The sequence below is a fragment of the Dama dama genome, chromosome 33 (assembly GCF_033118175.1).
Source record: "Dama dama isolate Ldn47 chromosome 33, ASM3311817v1, whole genome shotgun sequence".
NCBI classification, from domain to species: Eukaryota; Metazoa; Chordata; class Mammalia; order Artiodactyla; family Cervidae; genus Dama; species Dama dama.
In genome coordinates, this window is record NC_083713.1 from 27,087,558 (window position 1) to 27,109,625 (window position 22,068).

Here is a 22,068-nt window from a genome sequence, read left to right on the forward strand (position 1 = left end):
CGTCCCACACCAGCCAAAAGCGGACTGCCCTGTCACTGCAACCTCTCAGGGCCAGGCTCGAAAGACAGGACTGAAAGCAGATCCTACCAGTGGGTGGAACTCGGAGTGGAACACCTACATGGACCACAGGCAGCGGCAAATGGGCTGGCTGGTCAGAGACTTGGAAAGAACAAAACTGGATAACTGACGAGGAAGAGGGAAATGTGGATAGTCCTTTTTGAATGGGCTTACGGCATGAAGACATTCTGTCCATGCAGATGTGCACCTGAAGGCACCCACGTGAAGACAGCTCTCAGTAATCAGTGTGACCTGATGGCTGCCCCAGTGCTTGCTTACTGGTCCACTTACAAAGGGGTCATGAGAGCAGGAAGGAGGCTCTGTAAAAGCTCAACAACAGGCTTACCCTCGGGAAGGCTGCAGAGGTGTGTGGGCAGCCTGTGTCATGTCAATCCTCCTGTTTTTCTTAGAAATTCATATAAATCTTGCATCCTCAACAACAACACTTACACAGCATCTACTATGTACCAGGTACTGTTAAATAATGTGCTTATATATATTAACTTCATCTTCACAATAATTCAACCTTTAAGGCTGGGGAAACTGTGGTACTGAAGGGTCAATGATATTCCCACGGCTGAATGGCTAGGATGTGGTGGGGCTGAGGACGGAGCAAACAGTTTAAGTTTAGAGTCTGGACGAGGACGCTCTGCTGCTCTCCACAAAAACTCTACAAAATCTGTTTACTACAAAAGGAGCATATCCCTTTTCTCCACTTCTTAGAGTAAAACCAGAATCTAAGAAGACACTCATGTTTATTTCACCTTTTCTGTCCTTGGGCACATGGATGCCTACCCATATCTCAGCTAGAGCAATCATTTAAAAGGTTTGGTAAGACATCTGTGTTGTTTAACTAGAATGTGCCGTGCAGTTTGAATGAAGTCCTTTCAGTGACTTCCTAGGAAAGAGTCTAAAATAAACCCATCTTAGACTGTTTTTTTCATCATATTACAAAATAACTCCAGTGTATATGCCAGAGAACCTTCAAAGCCTGGAACAACAAGAGTTTTGGGTGAGAGATTTGGCAAAGCACTTTTCTGAGGGTTGGAGGACCAGGACTGAGTCCATTCAAAAGCTAATCTTACTAATCTGAAAAGAGGTGACTGATGTTTTTTTTTTAAAGCCATCAACACAATTGTTATTTGAGCCACAGGCGATTAAACTGATTAGAACTCTAGTATTACTTCTGGGCCTCAAATATGTAGTCTTTCTAATTACAAGTACTTGAGGGGAAAAAAAAAATACTAAAGATTGAATCAGTGTTGACGAATTACTAGTAAAGCCGGTAATTTAGACTTCACATTAGTAACAGTATATCAAAATGTGGTTTACCACACGGACACTACTGACACACCACTATCAGGCTTGGCAATAAGAACTCTAAAACCCTTATCATTTTAAAAAAAAGCATTTCAAAAACTATAAATTTAGGGGAAAGTGTTGTTGCTGTTTTTCTCTAATAGCTTCCCTTCATCCTGTTTGTGAACCCCACACAATGGCTTAACTGATTTACGTGGTAACCTCTGTTTTACCAAGTCACAAAAACCCACTTCACGACTGTGTGGTCACACACCAGGGGCACCGCTCGGGACGTCTCCATGCGAGGCCGGGGCGCAGTGGAGTACATGTAGTTAAAGAGTCGGTCAATCTTCCTCAGAGGAACACCACCTCCTCGGTCACTCATCTAGGAGGAGAAAGGATTACGCCCTGTGACCAAGTCCAAGAGACAGCAGAACACCCATGCATGCGGTGTCACCATTTACGAGCCCTGCTTTTCAAAATGAATACCAGGCGATCCAAGTTACAAACATAAACATTTCCCCCACTGCTGGACTTAATCCCTGTGATACACAGAATTTTAAGATATAAAGAACTCCACTGTGATATAAATTTTCAATGCTGTTGTTTAGTGGCTAAATCATGTTCGGCTCTTTTGCAACCCCATAGACTGTAGCTTGCCAGGCTCCCCTGTCCATGGGCTTCTCTAGGTAAGAATATTGGAGTGGGTTGCCACTTCCTTCTCTAGGGGATCTTCCCAGCCCAGGGATTGAACCTGCATCTCCCAAAAGAGATGGTTCACATGCTCTACCACTGAGACACCTGGGAAGCCTGCTTTCAATGCTGTGGTTTTGTGTAATTACTGCAGTCACACTAAAGATGCAGGACACAATGGGGTACGGGTTTAGCTTATCTTGGATAACAACAAATTTGTAATTCCTCTCTGACAGGCAGTTTGGCAACCCTATTAAACACGCATGTACCCTTTGACCTAACAATGTTTATCTTAAGAAAATTATGAGAAAAGCATGCAAAGTATGTATGAGAATATCCATCACAGCACTGTGTAGAACAGCTAAAACTGGATTACCACCTAAACAGGGGGCTATTTAAGTAAACTAATATACATTCTAAAATAGAATACTATCTTGCCATTAAATATTACGTAGAACTATATGTATTGGCATGGGATGTTCATAAAATATTGTTAAGTAGCAAAAAGATGAAGAAGCATTTATAACATTCTAATTCCATAAAAATTACAGAAGTCTATGAATAAATACAATTTTATTTCAATGGAATTATAAGTGATTTTCTTCTTTGGGGGCTTTAGTTTCTTAATTTTTTCCCAAAATTACTTCTATTATTGTGAAAAAGTATAATTTTCATTTTCAGGGAGGAAAAAATAGAACCATTCATTGGGTTTTAAGAATCTCATCAATTTCACAGCATAGTCTCCCAGACAACTTTCTGGTGAGTTATAAAGGACACAGTTTTTTGTGTTGTTCTTATGTCCTTTTCCAACTCAAATCATACGCCATACTGAATTTGGTAATTTATTTACAGATTGTCTTCATTATGTCAATTATGTTCAATTAACATGGAACATATTTTCCTAGCTTGTCTTGAGAGTCTCTTGGACTGCAAGATCAAGCCAATCGATCAAGCCAATAACCCCTAAAGGAAATCAACCCTGAATATTCATTGGAAGGACTGATGCTAAAGCTCCAATACTTTGGCCACCTGAGGCGAAGAGTCAACTCAGAAAAAGATACACGTGCTCGGAAAGACTGAGGGCAGGAGAAGGGGGCAGCAGATGATGAGATGGTTGGATGGCATCACCAACTCAATGGACATGAACTTGAGCAAACTCCAGGAGACAGTGGAGGATAGAGGAGCCTGGAGTGCTGCAGTCCATGGGATCACCAAGTGTTGGACACGACTTTGCAGTTGAACAGCAACAACACATTGTATAGCTTTGTCTTCTAATCTACTATAGCTATTTTCTCTTGTCACAAAATCTAAATTGATTCTACCATCTATAATATTAACATGGTTGTGATATGCAAACAAACCTGCTTTTAACGTATTGCTATATAAATAAAAACCATACTGAATTATATGTAATAAAAAGTCCATTTGAATGGCTTATAGTGTTAGTTGCTCAATAACAACATATAGTTGAGTTTTGTTTTTTTTTGTTTTTTTTTTTTAAGTTTTTATAGTCTCAAAATACTTTCAGTTCAGCTCAGTCACTCACTCAGTCATGTCCAACTCTTTGCGACCCCATTGACTGCAGCACACCAGGCTTCCCTGTCCATCACCAACTCCCGGAGCTTGCTCAAACTCATGTCAGCTGAGTCAAAAAACTGTGTGTGTGTGTGTGTGTGTGTGTGTACACACACACATATATTACTCTCACAGTAGAAATTCACAGATATTTTTAAAATAAAAATCTGCTTTGAAATGCCATTTGAAGACTTGCCTCTGATATGTCTATAATTAGATAATTGCAGTATAAAAATATACAAGAACATTATTAGGAACTTGTATGTAGCATTATGCTTGAAATTGTTCTTGGCTATGAATTTGAAGCCCTGTGAAGAAATTTATTTTAGTAAGATGAATAAAGGGCTCTGGGAATTTTCTGAAATGCATCAATTTGTTATTCATCCTTCAATTTAATGCTCTGCTACATATTTACTGGTAACATGAATCAGAAGCGTGGTTCTACAAATATTAAGTTAAAAACAAATTAGATACTAAGATAAGAAGGTACAGTTCAACAAATATTTTGTGATTTTCCTTAACCTTCTGGCCAGAAACAGTACAGCAATCCAGCAGAGATGACACAAGAAGTGATTTCTAGCCATGGGACAGTAGGATAAAAGCAGAGTGGAACAGAAAGGCCAGAGGTGCCTTTGAAAAGTGCCATCTCATTAGAGGTAAAGGGGTCATCTAAGCCATAGGAGCATAGTTAAAAACTGATAAAGGTAACTGCTTTTGCTCTGTAGTCAAAAATGTAATAATACATTGCAACCAAAGCTGGGGCCAGTTTTAAAGTGGTAAAAAGTGTTTCCACGAAACTTGTTAACAGATATTATACCAGAGAACCTGAGTTCTTTAGGGGAAAGGGAAGGAGGGAATAATGAAGAGACAGACATTTGGTCTGTGTATCTTCAAGACAAGAATGGCACTCTGATGACAAATATATTGTGAAAGAGATGAGGAAATTAAAAAATCTTTGAAGACTATTTGAAGAAAAATTTGAGAATCGTAGAAACACAAGACTATGTCAAGGGAAAGGAAAGAGAATGTGAAAGTGGAGGGGGAAAGGAAAGAGAATGTGAAAGTGGAGGGTGGTGTGGAGTCATGTCAACAGGAAGGCGGAGGAAGAGAAGTTTGCCAATTACTTATAAAGTTTTCTCCTTGGTGCATGAAACCACCACTTCTCAATGTCACGCAACTGAGACCTGCCATCCCCAATGTCCTGGTTCTCATAACGCTAGGCTCCCTGGCTAACATATGTAGATTTTCAGGTCCAAGGAAACAAACCATTACTAACTTGATGACAGTTCTGAAGGCAGGAAATTTACTAACCTTGAACTCACCCATAGCTCCCGAAGTTTCTTATACAACAGTTTTTTCAAGGTCAGGTATACAAAAAAAAAAAATTGCCAACAGTGAATGAATCAAGATGTGTTAGTTTTAATTTATCAGATATGTGGCTATAATACTTATGTCACTTATTGCAATTGGACCAAACACCAAATCTGAAAGAGCAGTTAGACTTGTAAGTTAGAAAAAAATAATTCTAACTTAGCAGAGGGATAATAAGTTAGAAATGTCAATAATTTGAACAGCGAAAAGAATGGGGAAAAAAAATCCAGGTCTTGATCCTGAAAGTCTAGAGTAAGGGATGGGGTTCAAAGCTCTATGTAAAGAGCTAACAAGGGTAGATGCAGTCATGTGACCTGGATTTGAAGAGGTTGAGCCTAATACAGCTACGACCTTTTACAAACACTTCTGGAACAGTCTGTTCAAGACCCTTATGAGTTTTGCTTTTTTAAAACAGCTTGATGAAAATATAATTCACATACCATACTATCCACCCATTTAAAGTGTACGATTCAGGGGCTTCCCTGGTGGGCCAGTGGCTAAGACTCTATACTCCCAATGCAGGGGGCCTGGGTTCAATCTCTGGCCAGGGAACTAGATCCCACATGCCGCAGCTACAGTTTGCATGCCATGTGCTGCAATTAGACCCAGCACAGCCAAATAAACAAAAATAAATATAAAAAAATAAACAATGAAATTTTCAAAAAAGTGTACAACTCTGTGGCTTTTTAACAAACAGGCATACCTCTGAGATACTGCAAGTTAAGTTCCAGACACCACAAAAAAGCAAATATTGCAATAAACTGATTCACTTGAATTTTTTGGTTTCCCAGTGCCTATAAAAGTTATGTTTACATTTATACTGTAGTCTATAAAGTGTGCAAAAGCATTAGGTCTAAAAAATGTACATATCCATTAATTTAAAAATAAAAAACAAAAAACCAATTAGAATAATATCAAAGATCATTGATCACTATAGCAAACATGATAATGAGAAAGTTTGAAATATTGCAAGAATCGCCAAAATGTGACACAGAGAAATGAAGTGAGCAAATGCTGTTGGTTAAAATGATGCTGACAGACTTGGTCAGTGCAGGATTGCCACAAAACTTCCATTTGTAAAAAAATGCAGTATCTGCAAAGTGCAATTAAGTAAAACAAGGCAAGGTATGCCTACATTCATAGGTACGTGCAACCATTTCCCCAGTCAATTTCAAAATATTTTCATTACCTCAAAAAGAAACCCGGGACTCCTAATTGATTACACTCCTAAGTAACCACTAATGTATTTCTTGTCCTTAATATATTTGTCTGTTCTGGACATTTCATTTAAATGAAATCATATATAATGTGTGGCCTTTTGTGTTTAGTTTTTTTTACTTGACATATTTTTAATGTTGTAGCAATCATGTTGTAGCATGCAGCAATACCTCACTCTTTTTATGGGCAAATAATATTCCACTATATACCACATTTTTGTTGATTTATTATTCAGCTGATGAACATCTGGGTTGTTTTTAGTTCTTGGCTGTTGTGACTAATGTTACTATGAACCCTCATTGCTTAAATACCTGTTTTCAAGCTTTGTGGGTATATATCTAGGAGTGTAACTGCTGGGTTATCATGAACATTTCTTTACACCAAACAGGCAGACTCCCTTAGCAAAGCCTGTCAACCAGCACAGAACAAGTCTCTGAGTGCCTAAGAGCTCAGTGAATACTGATCCATGCAGTGATGGATGACCACAAGTAAAGGAATGCAACTGCAGACCAGCATGCTCAAGCACATAAAACAGGAGCAGGAAAAGGTATGAGAAAGACCCTGCTGTAGCACAGATGTCGGCCCAAAGCAGAAGACAGGCGGCTTATTTTGAATCAAATAAACCTGAATGGGCAAGTAGCTGACATGTAACTAACCAAAAGACACATATTAACATCTGGACTGGGAAAAAGTGACATATTCATATTAGTTTTTTAGCTAACAGGTGATATTGCCATATGTTTATTTGTGATTCATCCTTTTATATGAATAGCCAAGAGGGATAAATAGAAAAAAGTTCAGAGGAAACAGTACAGAGAGCTGAGGCATATTAATTTTTTAAAAAGCAACTAGTATTACGATCCTCAGAGTGATAAAAGAGGAAACCAGGACAGAATGCTATGAAAAAATAATAAAAATAATAGTTCCTGGGAAATTTATGATAATAGAAATAAGAATTCAATAAGAGTTGGGAATTCAAAGTCAAGAAATCTGAGTAGAATAAAAAGTTAAAGATATAAAAGACAAGAAGAAAAGATAAGAATAAATTAGAGGGCCATTTCATGAAGCCCAGAGTTTTCGAAGCTGTAACTATCAGAAAGATAAGCAGAAAAGAAGAAAGTACCAAGGAAACAGTGGAAATTCTAAAAGGCCCAGCTCAATGAGTACAAAAAGGCCACTTCACGTCACATCATTATGAAATTTCACAATAGACCCTACCAGGCTTATCCATCCATGGAATTTTCCAGGCAAGAGAACTGGAGCGGTTTGCCATTTCCTTCAGCTACCCAAAAAACTTAGTAGGAAAAGCTAAGGAATGAGATGTCCATAGGTGCTTAGAAAAACTCAAGGATATCCTGGGGATCTAGAAGGTCATGCTCATGCTCAGGGTTATGTTCAGTAAGGACCTGAAGAGTCCTAAGCATTCACCTCCACCTGACCTTGAAGCTCTGTACAAGCGGAATGTAAAGGTTAAGTCAAGAGCTTTTAACAGCCTGATTCAACATTGAAGGTGTGTCCCAAAGTACACACAGAATCCCTTGACAAAGACTGGGAGAAGGCATTTAAGGAAACTTCAGTTCCATCATTAGTTGACCACTAAGCAGAAAGCACACACAAGAAAGAATATAGACTTCACAGAATTAGTTTCAAAAAGTCACTAAACAAACAGTGTCCGAGAACAAAGGAGAAACTCCAGCAAGACGGTAGGAGGGGCGAAATTGCATTTAGAATCAAACTCCATACCCACTAGAAACGCTCAGAGGGCTCAAACAAACCTTGCATGCACCAGGACCCAGAGATCCCACACAGACTGAGACAGAACTGTGTCTGAGTGGCTCCTGTGGAGGTACAGGTTGGCAGTGGACTACCGCAGGGGCAGGGGCTCTGGGTGCAGCAGACTTCGGTACGGCATAAGCCCTCTTGGAGGAGGTTGCCATTAACCCCACCACAGAGCTGCCAGAACTTACACAGGACTGGGAAACAAACTCTTGGCGGACATAAACAGAACTTTGTGCATACCAGGACCCAGAAGAAAGGAGCAGTGATCCCACTCCACAAGAGTCTGACCCAGATTTGCTCGTAAGTGTCCAGAAGTCTCTGGCAGAGGCGTGCGTCAGCAGTGGCCTGATGCAGGGCTGGGGGCACTGAGTGTAGCAGTGCATGCATGGGACCTTTTAAAGGAGGTCTGTCTTCACTACCTTCACCATAGTTTGGACCAGATAAATAATAGGGAGGGAATACAGCCCCACCCATCAACAGAAAATTGGATTAAAGATTTACTGAACATGGCCCTACACATCAGAACAAGACCCAATCTCCCCCTCAGTCAGTCTCTCCCATCAGGAAGCTTCCATAAACCTCTTACCCTTCTCCATCAGAGGGCAGACAGACTGAAAACCACAATTACAGGAAACTAACCAAGCTGATCACAAGGACCAGAGCCTTGTCTAACTCAATGAAATGAGTCATGCCTTGTAGAGCCACCCAAGACGGACGGGTCATGGTGGAGAGTTCTGACAAAACATGGTCGACTGGAGAAGGGAATGGCAAACCACTTCAGTATTCTTGCCTTGAGAACCCCATGAACAGTATGAAAAGGCAAAAAGATAGAACACTGAAAGATAAACTCCCCAGATCGGTCGGTATCCAATATGCTACTGGAGATCAGTGGAAAAATAACTCCAGAAAAAATAAAGAGATGGAGCCAAAGAAAAAACAACACCCAGCTGTGGATGTGACTGGTGATGGAAGTAAAGTCCGATGCTGTAAAAAGCAATAATGCATAGGAACCTGGAATGTTAGGTCCATGAATCAAGGCAAATTGGAAGTGGACAAAGAGGAGATGGCAACAGTGAACATTAACATTTCAGGAATCAGCAAACTAAAATGGACTGGAATGGGTGAATTTAACTCAGATGACCATTATATCTACTACTGTGGGCAAGAAACCCTTAGAAGAAATGGAGTAGCCATCATAGTCAACAAGAGAGTCCTAAATGTAGTACTTGGATGCAATCTCAAAAACGACAGAATGATCTCTGTTCGTTTCCAAGGCAAACCATTCAATATCACAGTAATCCAAGTCTATGCCCCAACCAGTAATGCTGAAGAAGCTGAAGTTGAATGGTTCTATAAAGACCTACAAGACTTTCTAGAACTAACACCCAAAAAAAGATGTTCTTTTCATTATAGGGGACTGGAATGTAAGGGTAGGAACTCAAGAAATACCTGGAGTAACAGGCAAATTTGGCCTTGCAGTACAGAATGAAGCAGGGCAAAGGCTAATAGAGTTTTGCCAAGAGAACGCACTGGTCATAGCAAACATTTTCTTCCAACAACAAAGAGAAGACTCTACACATGAACATCACCAGATGGTCAATACCAAAATCATATTGATTATATTCTTTGCAGCCAAAGATGGAGAAGTTCTATAGAGTCAGCAAAAACAAGACCGGGAGCTGACTGTGGCTCAGATCATGAATTCCTTATTGCCACATTCAGACTTAAATTGAAGAAAGTGGGGAAAATCACTAGACCATTGAGGTATGACCTAAATCAAATCCCTTATGACTATACAGTGGAAGTGACAAATAGATTCAAGGGATTAGATCTGATAGACAGAGTGCCTGAAGAACTATGAACAGAGGTTTGAGACATTGTACAGGAGGCAGGGATCAAGACCATCCCCAAGGAAAAGCAATGCAAAAAGGCAAATTGGTTGTCTGAGGAGGTCTTATAAATAGCTGAGAAAAGAAGAGAAGTGAAAGGCAAAGGAAGTGAAAGGAGAAAAGGAAAGATATTCCCATTTGAATGCAAGAGTTCCAAAGAAAAGCAAGGAGAGATAAGAAAGCCTTCCTCAGCTATCAGTGCAAAGAAATAGAGGAAAACAACAGAATGGGAAAGACTAGAGATCTCTTCAAGATAATTAGAGATACCAAGGGAACTTTTCATGCAAAGATGGGCACAATAAAGGACAGAAATGGTATGGACCTAACAGAAGCAGAAGATATTAAGAAGAGGTGGCAAGAATACACAGAAGAACTATACAAAAAGATCTTCACGACCCAGATAATCACGATGGTGTGATCACCAACCTAGAGCCAGACATCCTGGAATGTGAAGTCAAGTGGGCCTTCAGAAGCATCACTACAAACAAAGCTAGTGGAGGTGATGGAATTCTAGTTGAGCTATTTCAAATCCTAAAAGATGATGCTGTGAAAGTGCGTACTCAATATGCCAGAAAATTTGGAGAACTCAGCAGTGGCCACAGGACTGGAAAAGGTCGGTTTTCACTCCAATCCCAAAGAAAGGCAATGTCAAAGAATGCTCAAACTATCGCACAATTGCACTCATCTCACATCCTAGTAAAGTAATGCTTAAAATTCTCCAAGCCAGGCCTCAACAGTACATGAACCGTGAACTTCCAGATGTTCAAGCTGGATTTAGAAAAGGCAGAGGAACCAGAGATCAAATTCCCAACATCCGCTGGATCATCGAAAAAGCAAGAGAGTTCCAGAAAAATGTCGACATTTGCTTTATTGACTATGCTAAAGCCTTTGACTGTGTGGATCACAACAAACTATGGAAAATTCTTAAAGAGATGGGAATACCAGACCACCTGACCTGCCTCTTGAGAAATCTGTATGCAGGTCACAAAGCAACAGTTAGAACTGGACATGGAACAACAGACTGGTTCCAAACAGGGAAAGGAGTACATCAAGGCTGTATATTGTCACCCTGTTTATTTAACTTATATGCAGTGTACATCATGAGAAACGCTGGGCTGGATGAAGTACAAGCTGGAATCAAGATTGCAGGAAGAAATATCAATAACCTCAGATATTGCAGATGACACCACATTTAAGACAGAAAGCGAAGAAGAACTAAAGAACCTCTTGATGAACATGAAAGGAGTGAAAAAGCTGGCTTAAAACTAAACATTAAGAAAACTAAGATCCTGGCATCTGGCCCCATCACTTCATGGCAAATAGATGGGGAAACAGTGGAAACAGTGGCTGACTTTATTTTTCTGGCCTCCAAAATCACTGCAGATGGTGATTGCAGCCATGAAATTAAAAGACACTTGCTCCTTGGAAGAAAAGTTATAACCAACCTAGACAGTATATTAAAAAGCAGAGACATTATTTCGCCAACAAAGGTCCTTCTAGTCAAAGCTATGGTTTTTCCAGTAGTCACGTATGGATGTGAGAGTTGGACTATGAAGCAAGCTGAGGGCAGAAGAATTGATGCTTGTGAACTGTGGTGTTGGCTTCTCCGACACTCTTGAGTGTCCCTTGGACTGCAAGGAGATCCAACCAGTCCATTCTAAAGGAGATTAGTCCCAAATATTGATTGGAAGGACGGATGCTGAAGCTGAAACTCCAATACTTTGGCCACCTGCTGCAAAGAGCTGACTCACTTGAAAAGACCTTGATGCTGGGAAAAATTGAAGGCAGGAGAAAGGGACGACAGAGGATGAGACGGCTGGATGGCATCACCGACTCAATGGGCATGAGTTTGAGTAAACTCCAGGAGTTGGTGATGGACAGGGAGGCCTGGTGTGCTGCAGTCCTTCGGGTCACAAAGAGTCGGACACAACTGAGCGACTAAACTAACTGAACTGAAACAAACAACAATCAACTTTAGGGAGCAGGGAAGCAAGTGATTTTTAGACTTGTTACATAATATTCTCTTAAATGTCCATTTTCAACAAAAATTATATACATATCACAGGGGTGAAAAAGGAATCAATAGAGACTAAACTTGAGGAAACTCAAATTTTCTAAACAAAAACTTTGAATCAGCTATTTTAAATATGTTCACAGATTTAAAAGAAATCATTTCTATAGAATTATGAGGATGATGCTTCACCAAATAAATAATAGCATAAAAATATAGAAATTATATGAGAGAATGTAATAGAAATTCTGGAGTTGAGAAATGCCATTATAACAACTGAAAAAAAATCACTAGGAGGGCTCAACAGCAGCCCTGGAAGGTAGACTCATAAATAGTGAAACAGCTCAAGTGAAATCCAGTCTGAAAAACAAAGAAAAAAAAGAAAGAAAATGAACAAAGTATAAAAGACCTGTGGGACTCCATCAAATGTACAGACATGCACATATTGAGAATTCCAGGAGCAAAAAGAGAAAAGAACAAAAATAATATTTGAAGAAATGATAAGTGAAACTTCCTAATTCTGATGAAAAAGATGAAGCTCTTCAAACTCCAAGTATAACAAACTCAATGAGACAGATCAACACCTGGACAGATTACAATCAAACTGTCAAAAGCCAAGAAGAAAGAATCTTAAAAGCACAAGAAAAGTGACTCTCACATACAAAAGATCCAAATAAGAGTAACAGCTGGTTTCTGATCAGAAACCAGGAAGACTAAAAGGCAGCAGGATTAACACTGCTGCTGTTGTCAGTCACTAAGTCACGTCCAACTCTTTGTGACCCTATGGACTGCAGCATGCGAGGCTTCCTTGTGCTCCACCATCTCCCAGAATTTGCTCAAACTCATGTCCATTGAGTCAGTGATATCATCCAATCATCTCATCCTCTGTTGCCCCCTTCTCCTCCTGTCCTCAATCTTTCCCAGCATGAGGGTCTTTTACAATGAGTCATTTCTTCGCATCAGGTGGCCAAAGTATGGGAGCTTCAGATTCAGCATCAGTCCTTCCAGTGAATATTCAGGGTTGATTTTCTTTAGGATTAACTGGTTTGATCTCCCTACTTTTCAAGGGACTCTCAACAGTCTTCTCTGGCACCACAATTCAAAAGCATCAATCCTTCAGCACTCAGCCTTCTTTATGATCTAACTCTCACATCCGTAATGACTACTCAAAAAACCATAGCTTTGACTATATAGAACTTTGTTGGCCAAGTGATGTCTCTGCTTTTTAATATGCGGTTTAGATTTGTCATAGTCCTTCTTCCAAGGAGCAAGTGTCTTTTAATTTCATGGCTGCACTCACTGTCTGCAGTGATTTTGAGCATTACTTTACTAGCGTGTGAGATGAGTGCAATTGTGCGGTAGTTTGAGCATTCTTTGGCATTGCCTTTCTTTGGGATTGGAATGAAAACGGACCTTTTCCAGTCCTGTGGCCACTGCTGAGTTTCCCAAATTTGCTGGCATATTGAGTGCGGCACTTTAACAGCACCACCTTTCAGGATTTGAAATAGCTCAGCTGGAATTCCATCACCTCCACTAACTTTGTTCGTAGTGATGCCTCCTTCAAGATGGTGGAGTAGAAGGATTAACATATTCAAAGAAATGAATATAGAAAGCTAAAGCCTATCAAACAAAAATTCCATAGCCAGTAAAATTATCCTTCAAAAATGAAGAATAAATTGAGACATTCTCAGATAAGCAAAAACTGAAAGTTCATCATTGGTAGAACTCTCCCATTAAGAAATGCTAAAGGGAGTCCTTAAGCCTAAAATGAAAGAATACTACACAGTAAATCAAATCCACATGAATAAATAAAGAGCACCAGGAAAGGTAACCACACAGATAAATATAAAGAATAGTTTAAGTGTATTTTTTTGCTCTTAACTTTTTTCTCCAGTATTAATTAAAAGGTAAATTCTATAGGGCAATAATTATAAACCTGCGTAGATGAGCATACAATGTATAATGACATATGTTATATGACGATAACAACCCAGTGATGGGGAGGGTGAGGGAACAGACCTATCTAGGATCAAAGTTTGTGTATACTATTAAAATTAAGTTAGTATATAATCTGAACTAAACTGTTATAAATTAACATGTTAATTATAATCTCAGGACAACTACTAAGAAAATAACTCAAATATAATTAAAAACCAAGAGGAAATTAAAATGATATACTAGGAAATATTATTCTAACCAAAAAGAGTAGCAGTAATGGTGAAATAAAGGACCAAAAAAGACATGAGATATATCAACAAAAAAGGACAAAATGGCAAAATGTAAATTCTAGATTAACAATAATTATGTTAAATGTATGTTACTTGAACATTTAAAAGGAGGACACTGGCAAGATGGATTAAAAGGTGATGAAACCATATGATGTTTATAAGAGACACACTTTAGATTCAATGACACAAAAAAGGTTCAAAGGAAAAATATGGAAAAATAGACACCATGAAACCAGAAATCAAATGAGAGTTGAGATGGTTATCAGACAGAATATACCTGAAGAGAAAAATTGTTGATAAAAATAAGGAAAGACATTTTACAAGGATAAGAGATCAATACATCAAGAAAACATAAAATTATAAACATGCATACACTTAACAACTGAGCTCCAAAATATGCAAAGCAAAAATTGACAGAATTACAGGGAGAAGTAGACAATTCAACACTAATAGTTGGAAATGTCAATACCCCACTTTAAATTATGGGTGTGCCGAATAGAAGATAAACAAGGAAACAGAAGATCTGAATAACAGTAAACAAACTAGGCCTAATAGCTATGTACAGAACACTTCATCCAACAAAAACAAAATACACATTTTTCTCAAGTACACATGGAACATTCTCCAGGATAAACCATATGTTAAGTCACAAAATAAGTCTTAATAAATGTAAAAGGACTGAATTCATACAAACTATATTTCTGCACAATGAAATGAAACTGGAAATCAATAACAAAACAAAATGTGGAGCACTGGCACATCATGTGGAAATTAAACACACAATCCTAAACAATCAATGAGTTCATCAAGAAGAAATCACAAGGAAATCATAAAATACTTTGAGATGAATAAAAACAAAAGCACAACATAAAAAATTTATGGGATAGAGAAAACACAGTGCTAAAGGGAATTTATAGCTGTAAAATGACTCAAATCATCAACTTAAATTTCCAACTTAAGATACTAAAAAAGAACAAACTACAAAGCAGACAAAAAAATAATAAAGGTAAAATTAATGATATCAAGAAGAGAAAAACAACAGAGAAAAATTCAATGAAACCAAAGGGGGCTTTTTGAAAACATTAACAAAATTGACAAAATTTTAGTTCAGCTAATCAAAAGTAAGGGTGTGTATGTGTGTATATGAATCTGTGTGACCTCATGGACTACAGGTTCACCAGGTTCCCCTGTCCATGAAATTCTCCAGGCAAGAATACTGGAGTGGGTTGCCATGCCCTTCTCCAGGGGATCTTCCTGACCTAGGGAGCAAACCTGGGTCTCCTGCATTGCAGGCAGATTCTTTACCATCTGAGCCACCAAAGAAGCCCCCCATGCTAGTAAGGTTATGCTCAAAATCCACCAAGCTAGGCTGCGGCGTTACATGAAACGAGCACTTCCAGATGTTCAAGCTGGGTTTAGAAAAGGCAGAGGAACCAGAGATCAAACATTCACTGGATTATAGAACAAGCAAGGGAATTCCAGAAAAACATCTGCCTATGTTTCATCGACTTTGCTAAAGCCTTTGACTGTGTGGATCATAACGAACTGTGGAAAACTTTTAAAGAGATGAGAATACCAGACCACTTCACCTGTCTCTTGAGAAACCTGTATACAGTTCAAGAAGTCTAAGTTAGAACCAGACAGGGGACAACTGACTGATTCAGGATTGAGAAAGGAGTATCACAAAGGTCTTGTCACCCTGTTTGCTTAACTTATACACAGAGCATATTATGTGAAATGCTGGGCTGGATGAGTTACAAGCTGGAATCAAGATTGCCAAGAGAAATATCAACAACCTCAGATATGCAAATGATACCACTTAATGGCAGAAAGCGAAGAGGAACTAAAGAGTCTCTAGATGAGGGTGAAGGACAGGGAAAAATCCAGCTTAAAACTCAATACTAAAAAAAATCTAAGATCATGGCCTCCCTCAAAAGATCCCATGCATGTGACTTTGGTGTTGGAGAAGACTCTTGAGAGTCCCTTGGACTGCAAGGAGATCCAACCAGTCCACCCTAAAGGAAATCAGTCCTGAATATTCACTGGAAGGACTGATGTTGAAGCTGAAACTCCAATACTTTGGTCACCTGATGAGAAGAACTGACTCATTTGAAAAGATCCTGATGCTGGGAAAGATTGAAGGTGGGAGAAGAAGGGGACAACAGAGGATGAGATGGTTGGGTAGGTAGCATCACCGACTCAATGGGCATGAGTTTGAGTAAACTCCAGGAGTTGGTGATGGACAGAGAGGCATCGCGTGCTGCAGTCTGTGGGGTCGCAAAGAGTCAGACACGACTGAGCGACTGAACTGAACTGAAGATCATGGCATCTGGTCCCATTACTTCATGGCAAATAGAAGGGGAAAAGGTGGAAGCAGAGACTGATTTCCTCTTTCTTGGGCTCTAAATTCACCGTGGATGGTGACTGTAGCCATGAAATTAGAAGATGATTCCTTCCAAACAGGAAAGCTATGAGAAACCTAGACAGTGTGTTAAAAAGCAAAGATATCACTTTGCTGACAAAGGTCTGTACAGTCAAGGCTATGTTCTTTCCAGCAGTCAGGTATGGATGTGAGAGCTGGACAATAAAGAAGGTAAAGTGCTGATTAATTGATGCTTTTGAATTGTGGTGCTGGAGAAGACTCTTGAGAGTCCCTTGGAAAGCATGGAGATCAAACCAGTCAATCTTAAAGGAAATCAACTCTGAATATTCATTGGAAGGACTGATGCTGAAGCTGAAGCTCCAATTCTTTGGCCACCTGATGTGAACAGTTGACTCGGAAAAGATCCTGATGCTGGAAAAGATTGAAGGCAGGAGGAGAAGAGGGTAACAGAGGATGAGATGGTTGGATGGCATCACTGACTCAGTGGACATGAACTTGGGCATACTCCAGGAGATGATGAGGGACAGGGAAGCCTGGTGTGCTGCAGTCCATGGGGAAATGAAGAGTTGAACATGACTTGGTGACTGAACAACAAAAACTACCAAAATTACAGAAAATAAAAGGGATTATGATGGAAAACCATCAACAACTGTATGTATACCAATAAATAAGAAAACCCAGGTGAAATAGATAAATTCTTAGACAAACTACAGAAAGTAACTCAGAAAGAAACAGAATAGCTGAATAGATGTATATCTAATGAAGAGACTGAATTGATAATCAAAACTCTTCTCACAAAGAAAAGAAAAGGCCCAAATGGCTTCACTGGTGGATTCTACCAAACATTTAAAGAATCAATACAAATCCTTCAAAACCTTCTAAAATACAGACAAGGAGGGAGCACTTCTCAACTTATTCAAGAAGGCCAGTTTTACCTGTTATCAAAAGCAGGCAAAGATATCACAAGAAACTACATACCGATAAATATCCCTTATAAATATCAGTGCAAAAATCCTCAAAAAAATGTAAAAAGTGAGGCCTAGCCCCAAAAGGCATGGTTGGTTCAACACATAAAAATCAATCATTCTAATACACCAACTGGTAGACTTCAGAACAAACACCAAATAATCATCTCAATCTACCCAGAGAAGGCATCTGATAAAATCCAACATCTTCTCATGATACTGCTATAGTTGTTGTTTAGTCACTAAGTCCTGCCTGACTCTTTTGTGACCCCATGGATGGTAGCCCACCAGGTTCCTCTGTCCATGGTATTTCCCAGTGAGAATACTGGAGTGGGTTGCCATTTCCTATCCATGAGATCTTCCTAGCCCATAGATCAAACTCATGTCTCTTGCATTGGCAGGCGGATTCTTCACCACTGAGTCAGGAAAGCCAGTTTCATGATATATACTTAACAAACTAGGAATGAAGGTAAGCTTTCTCAACCTGATGAACAGTATTTATGAAAAACCCACAGCTGATATCACACTTAATGATGAAAGACTGAAAGCTTTCACTTTTAAAGAAGAAAACGTAACTTGTATATATGTGCTGTGTGTTCAGTCGTTCAGTTGTGTCCAACTCTTGGCGACCTCATGGACTGTAGCCATCCAGGCTCCTCTGTCCATGGAATTTTCCAGGCAAGAATACTGGAGCAGGTTGCCATTTCCTCCTCCAGGGGATCCTCCCTACCCAGGGATCAAATGGGAGTCTCTCAGTCTCCTGCACTGGCAGGCAAGTTCTTTGTACTAGCGCCACCTGGAAAGCGCTAGTTGTATGCATCAGTTCAGTTCAGTCACTCAGTTGTGTCCAACTCTTTGTGACCCAATGGACTGCAGCACACCAGGCTTTCCCGTCCATCACCAACTCCCGGAGTTTACTCAAACTCATGTCCATTAAGTCGGTGATGCCATCCAACCATCTCATCTTCTGTCATTCTCCTCTCCTCCCGCCTTCAATCTTTTCTAGCATCAGGGTCTTTTCCAATGAGTCAGTTCTTTGCATCAGGTAGCCAAAGTGTTGGAGCTTCAGCTTCAGCATCAGTCCTTCCAATGAATATTCAGGACTGATTTCCTTTAGGATGGACTGGTTGGGTCTCCTTGCTGTCCAATGGACTCTCAAGAATTTTCTCCAACAGTTCAAAAGCATCAATTATTCAGTGCTCAGCTTTCTTTATGGTCCAACTCTCACATTCATACATGACTACTGGAAAAACCATAGCTTTGACTAGACGGACCTTTGTTGGCAAAGTAATGTCTCTGCTTTTCAATATGCTGTCTAGGTTAGTCATAGCTTTTCTTTCAAGGAGCAAGTGTCTTAATTTCATGGTTGCAGTCACCACCTGCAGTGATTTTGGAGCCAAAAAGAATAGTCTCTCACTGTTTCCATTGTTTCCCCATCTATTTGCCTTGAAGTGATGGGACCAGATGCCCATGATCCTGGTTTTCTGAACGTTGAGTTTTAAGCCAACTTTTTCACTCTCCTCTTTCACTTTATCAAGAGGTTCTTTAGTTATTCTTCATTTTCTGCTATAAGGGTGGTGTCTAAAATGTGCCCAAAGCCAGGAAATAAATAAGTAGTTGAGAGCGTTATTAAGTCCAGATCAAATCTTAATGAATTCAGTTGAATAAGTAAATAAATGTTTGTTCTTAATGGTATAATAAAAAAATAGCTCATTATATCAAAGAGTTGGACATGATTTAGTGACTGAACAACAAAAATAAACATGGAAGAAAGAAAAAAAAGACTAAAAGTTCTCCTAAGACCAGCAAAAGAAAAGGATACCAGTTCTATTCAGCATCGCACTGGAGGTTCTAGCCACACCAATTAGGCAAGGGAAAAAAAAATCAGATTGGAAAGGAAGAAGTAAAATTATCTCCATTTGCAGATGACATGGTCTTATATAGAGAAAATCCTAAGGCATTCACAAAAAATATTATAAGAACTTATAAATGACTTTGGCTAGGTTGCAAGATACAAGATCAATACACAAAAATCAATTATATGCCTATATACTTGCAATATATAATCCAAAAATTAAGAAAACAATTCCACTTAAAAAGCCCCCAAAAGAATGAAATATCTGAGAATAAACTTAATAGATGAAGTATAAGACTTGTGCACTGAAAATCAGAAAACATTGTTGAAAAAGGAGATTTAAATAAGTGGAAATACATCCTGTTGTTCACAAACTGGAAGACTTACTTGATTTAAACATTGAACTTGATCCCCATAAAAACTCAAGCTAACGTTTTTTTGCAAAATCTGAAACACTGATACTAAAATTCTAATGAAAATGCGTGGAACCCACAATAGTCAAAAAACGTTGAAAGAGAACAACAAAATTTGAGGAATCACATTTGCCAATTTCAAAATTTACAACCAAGAAATAATAATCAAAATGTTCCTAAGGAGAGATATGCAGACCAATGGGATAGAATTGAAAATCAAGAAATAAACCTATATATTTATAAGCAATTGAATTTTGACAATGATGACAAGAAAATTAGAATGAGAAAAAGTAGCCTTTTTACAAATGGTACTGGGACAACCAGATTATCTACAGGCAAAAGAATGAAACTGGAGTCCCTACCTCAAATCATTTACAAAAATTAACTCAAAATGGATCAAAGACCTAAATGTAAGAACTAAAACTTTAAAACTCTTAGAAACAAAGAAAGGCATATATTATTGTGACTTCTGAATTAGGCAATGGCCTCCTACATGTGACACTAAAAGCACGAGCAATAAATGAAAAAAACAGAATAATTAAAATTCTTCAAGATTAAAACCTTTGTGTTTCAAAGAACACTCAAGAAAGTGAAAAGGTAAGCCATGGAATGGGAGAACACTGGCAAATCATATATCTCATCAGGGACTAGTATCAACAATAGAAAATAAACAAATGGAGAAAACTCTTACAATTCAACAATAAAAAGGCAACCTACTTAAAAACTGAGCAAAGGATCTTAATTGACACTTCTTTAAAAAAAAATACCATATTAGAATCAGAATGGCTATAATCTAATAGGATAGCTACAATCAAAAAGACTGACCAAAAAAAAAAAAAAAAAGACTGACAATAACAAATGTTGGTAAGGATGTAGAAAAATTGCTACCTTCATTCATTACTGATGGAAATGTGAATTGGTACAGTCACTTTTAAAATGAGTTTGGTATTCCTCATAAGTTAAACAGAGTTACCTATAAACAATTCAGCTTTTAGGTATATACATAAGAGACCCGAAAACCAATGTTCACTTGTACACAAATGGCAGTATTATTTATAATAACAAAAAAATGAATGAATACATGCTATAACATTATATTGAGTGAAAGAAGTCAGTCACAAAAGACTACATATTGTATGACTGAATTTTTATGAAGTGTCCAAAACAGGGAAGTCCGTACACAGGAAATGGATTAGTGGTTGCCAAAGGGTGGGGAGAGGGAGAAATGAGAAGTGACTGTTAATGAGCACTGGTTTTTTCTTGGGAGTGAGGAAAATGTTCTGAAATTAAACAGTGGTATGGTTACACAACTTTGTGAACACACCAAAACCCACCGAATTGTGTATTTTAAAAAAAAAGAACACTAGATATCTTCAAAATCCCTGAAAGATGATTATTTCTAGTCTGGAATTCCATGTATGAACTTAAATACTGGGAAAATGGCAACTGAGGCTAGGTAACTGAGAGGGGAGATGCTCTAAGAGAGCTCACTCCTCAGCTACCATAACCAAAAGCCAATATTTGCTGTTTAAAAAATTTTAATTTCATAAACAGCAATATTAGAAAATGTCTTTCAACTACAGCAATACTAAGAGAAATAACAAAAAGACTGTCTCTGAGTGGTGACCTACAAGCGGCAAGGAACTGACATATTTCATTTTCATCTCTCTGCATTTATTAATTCAATACAAAATTTAAAATGATTATTTAAAAAAGAGAAACATCATCATACTCTAAGAAACTGAGCTATCTAAGAAAAATGTAGTAGAAAAGGCCTGGGACTAGGGTCAATGAACATGAATTTGAGCAAACTCAGGGAGATAATGGAGGACAAAGGAGCCTGGCACACAGGAGTCCATGACATCACAAAGAGTTGGACAAGACTCAGAAACTTATCAGGGGTCACAGGACTGACATCCTGTCCTGTGTCATTTATTCGCGATCTAATAATGAGCTAATCACTGTGTCTAGTTTCTGTAAAATTGAGAATAAAATTACCTTTGCCCCTTACTGAAGAGCTGTTAGGAAAATCAAATGAAACACTTAAAAGCAGATTTAAAAGCATTGTTTAAAAAGGAGAAATTATGTACTATCTACATAATACTATAAATACCCAAATATTTTAGATTTCACTTATCAAAGTAGATATCAAACTGGACAGACATCAATATGCAAAACTGTCTATCTCCAGGGTTTACTTTAACCTGAATCACCTGGATGAAGTGTCAGAACAGAAACAGACTCAAAGGGAAATTTCATAACCTGCCAAATAAATGAAACGATGTGCTTATTATCTATTAGGAACAGGATTTCTTCTTCTGGAAATAAATTA

At 38.5% G+C, this 22,068-nt stretch overlaps 1 protein-coding gene across 1 annotated transcript in view; it reads right to left on the minus strand.

The window, feature by feature from the left end:
- PDK1 (pyruvate dehydrogenase kinase 1) overlaps positions 1 to 22,068 on the minus strand; it is a 44,581-nt gene that overhangs the window by 9,749 nt on the left and 12,764 nt on the right. The window contains exon 9 of the mRNA XM_061135758.1: positions 1,631 to 1,741. Coding sequence (XP_060991741.1) covers positions 1,631 to 1,741 — 111 coding nt within the window. The remainder of the gene's footprint in view (positions 1 to 1,630; positions 1,742 to 22,068) is intronic.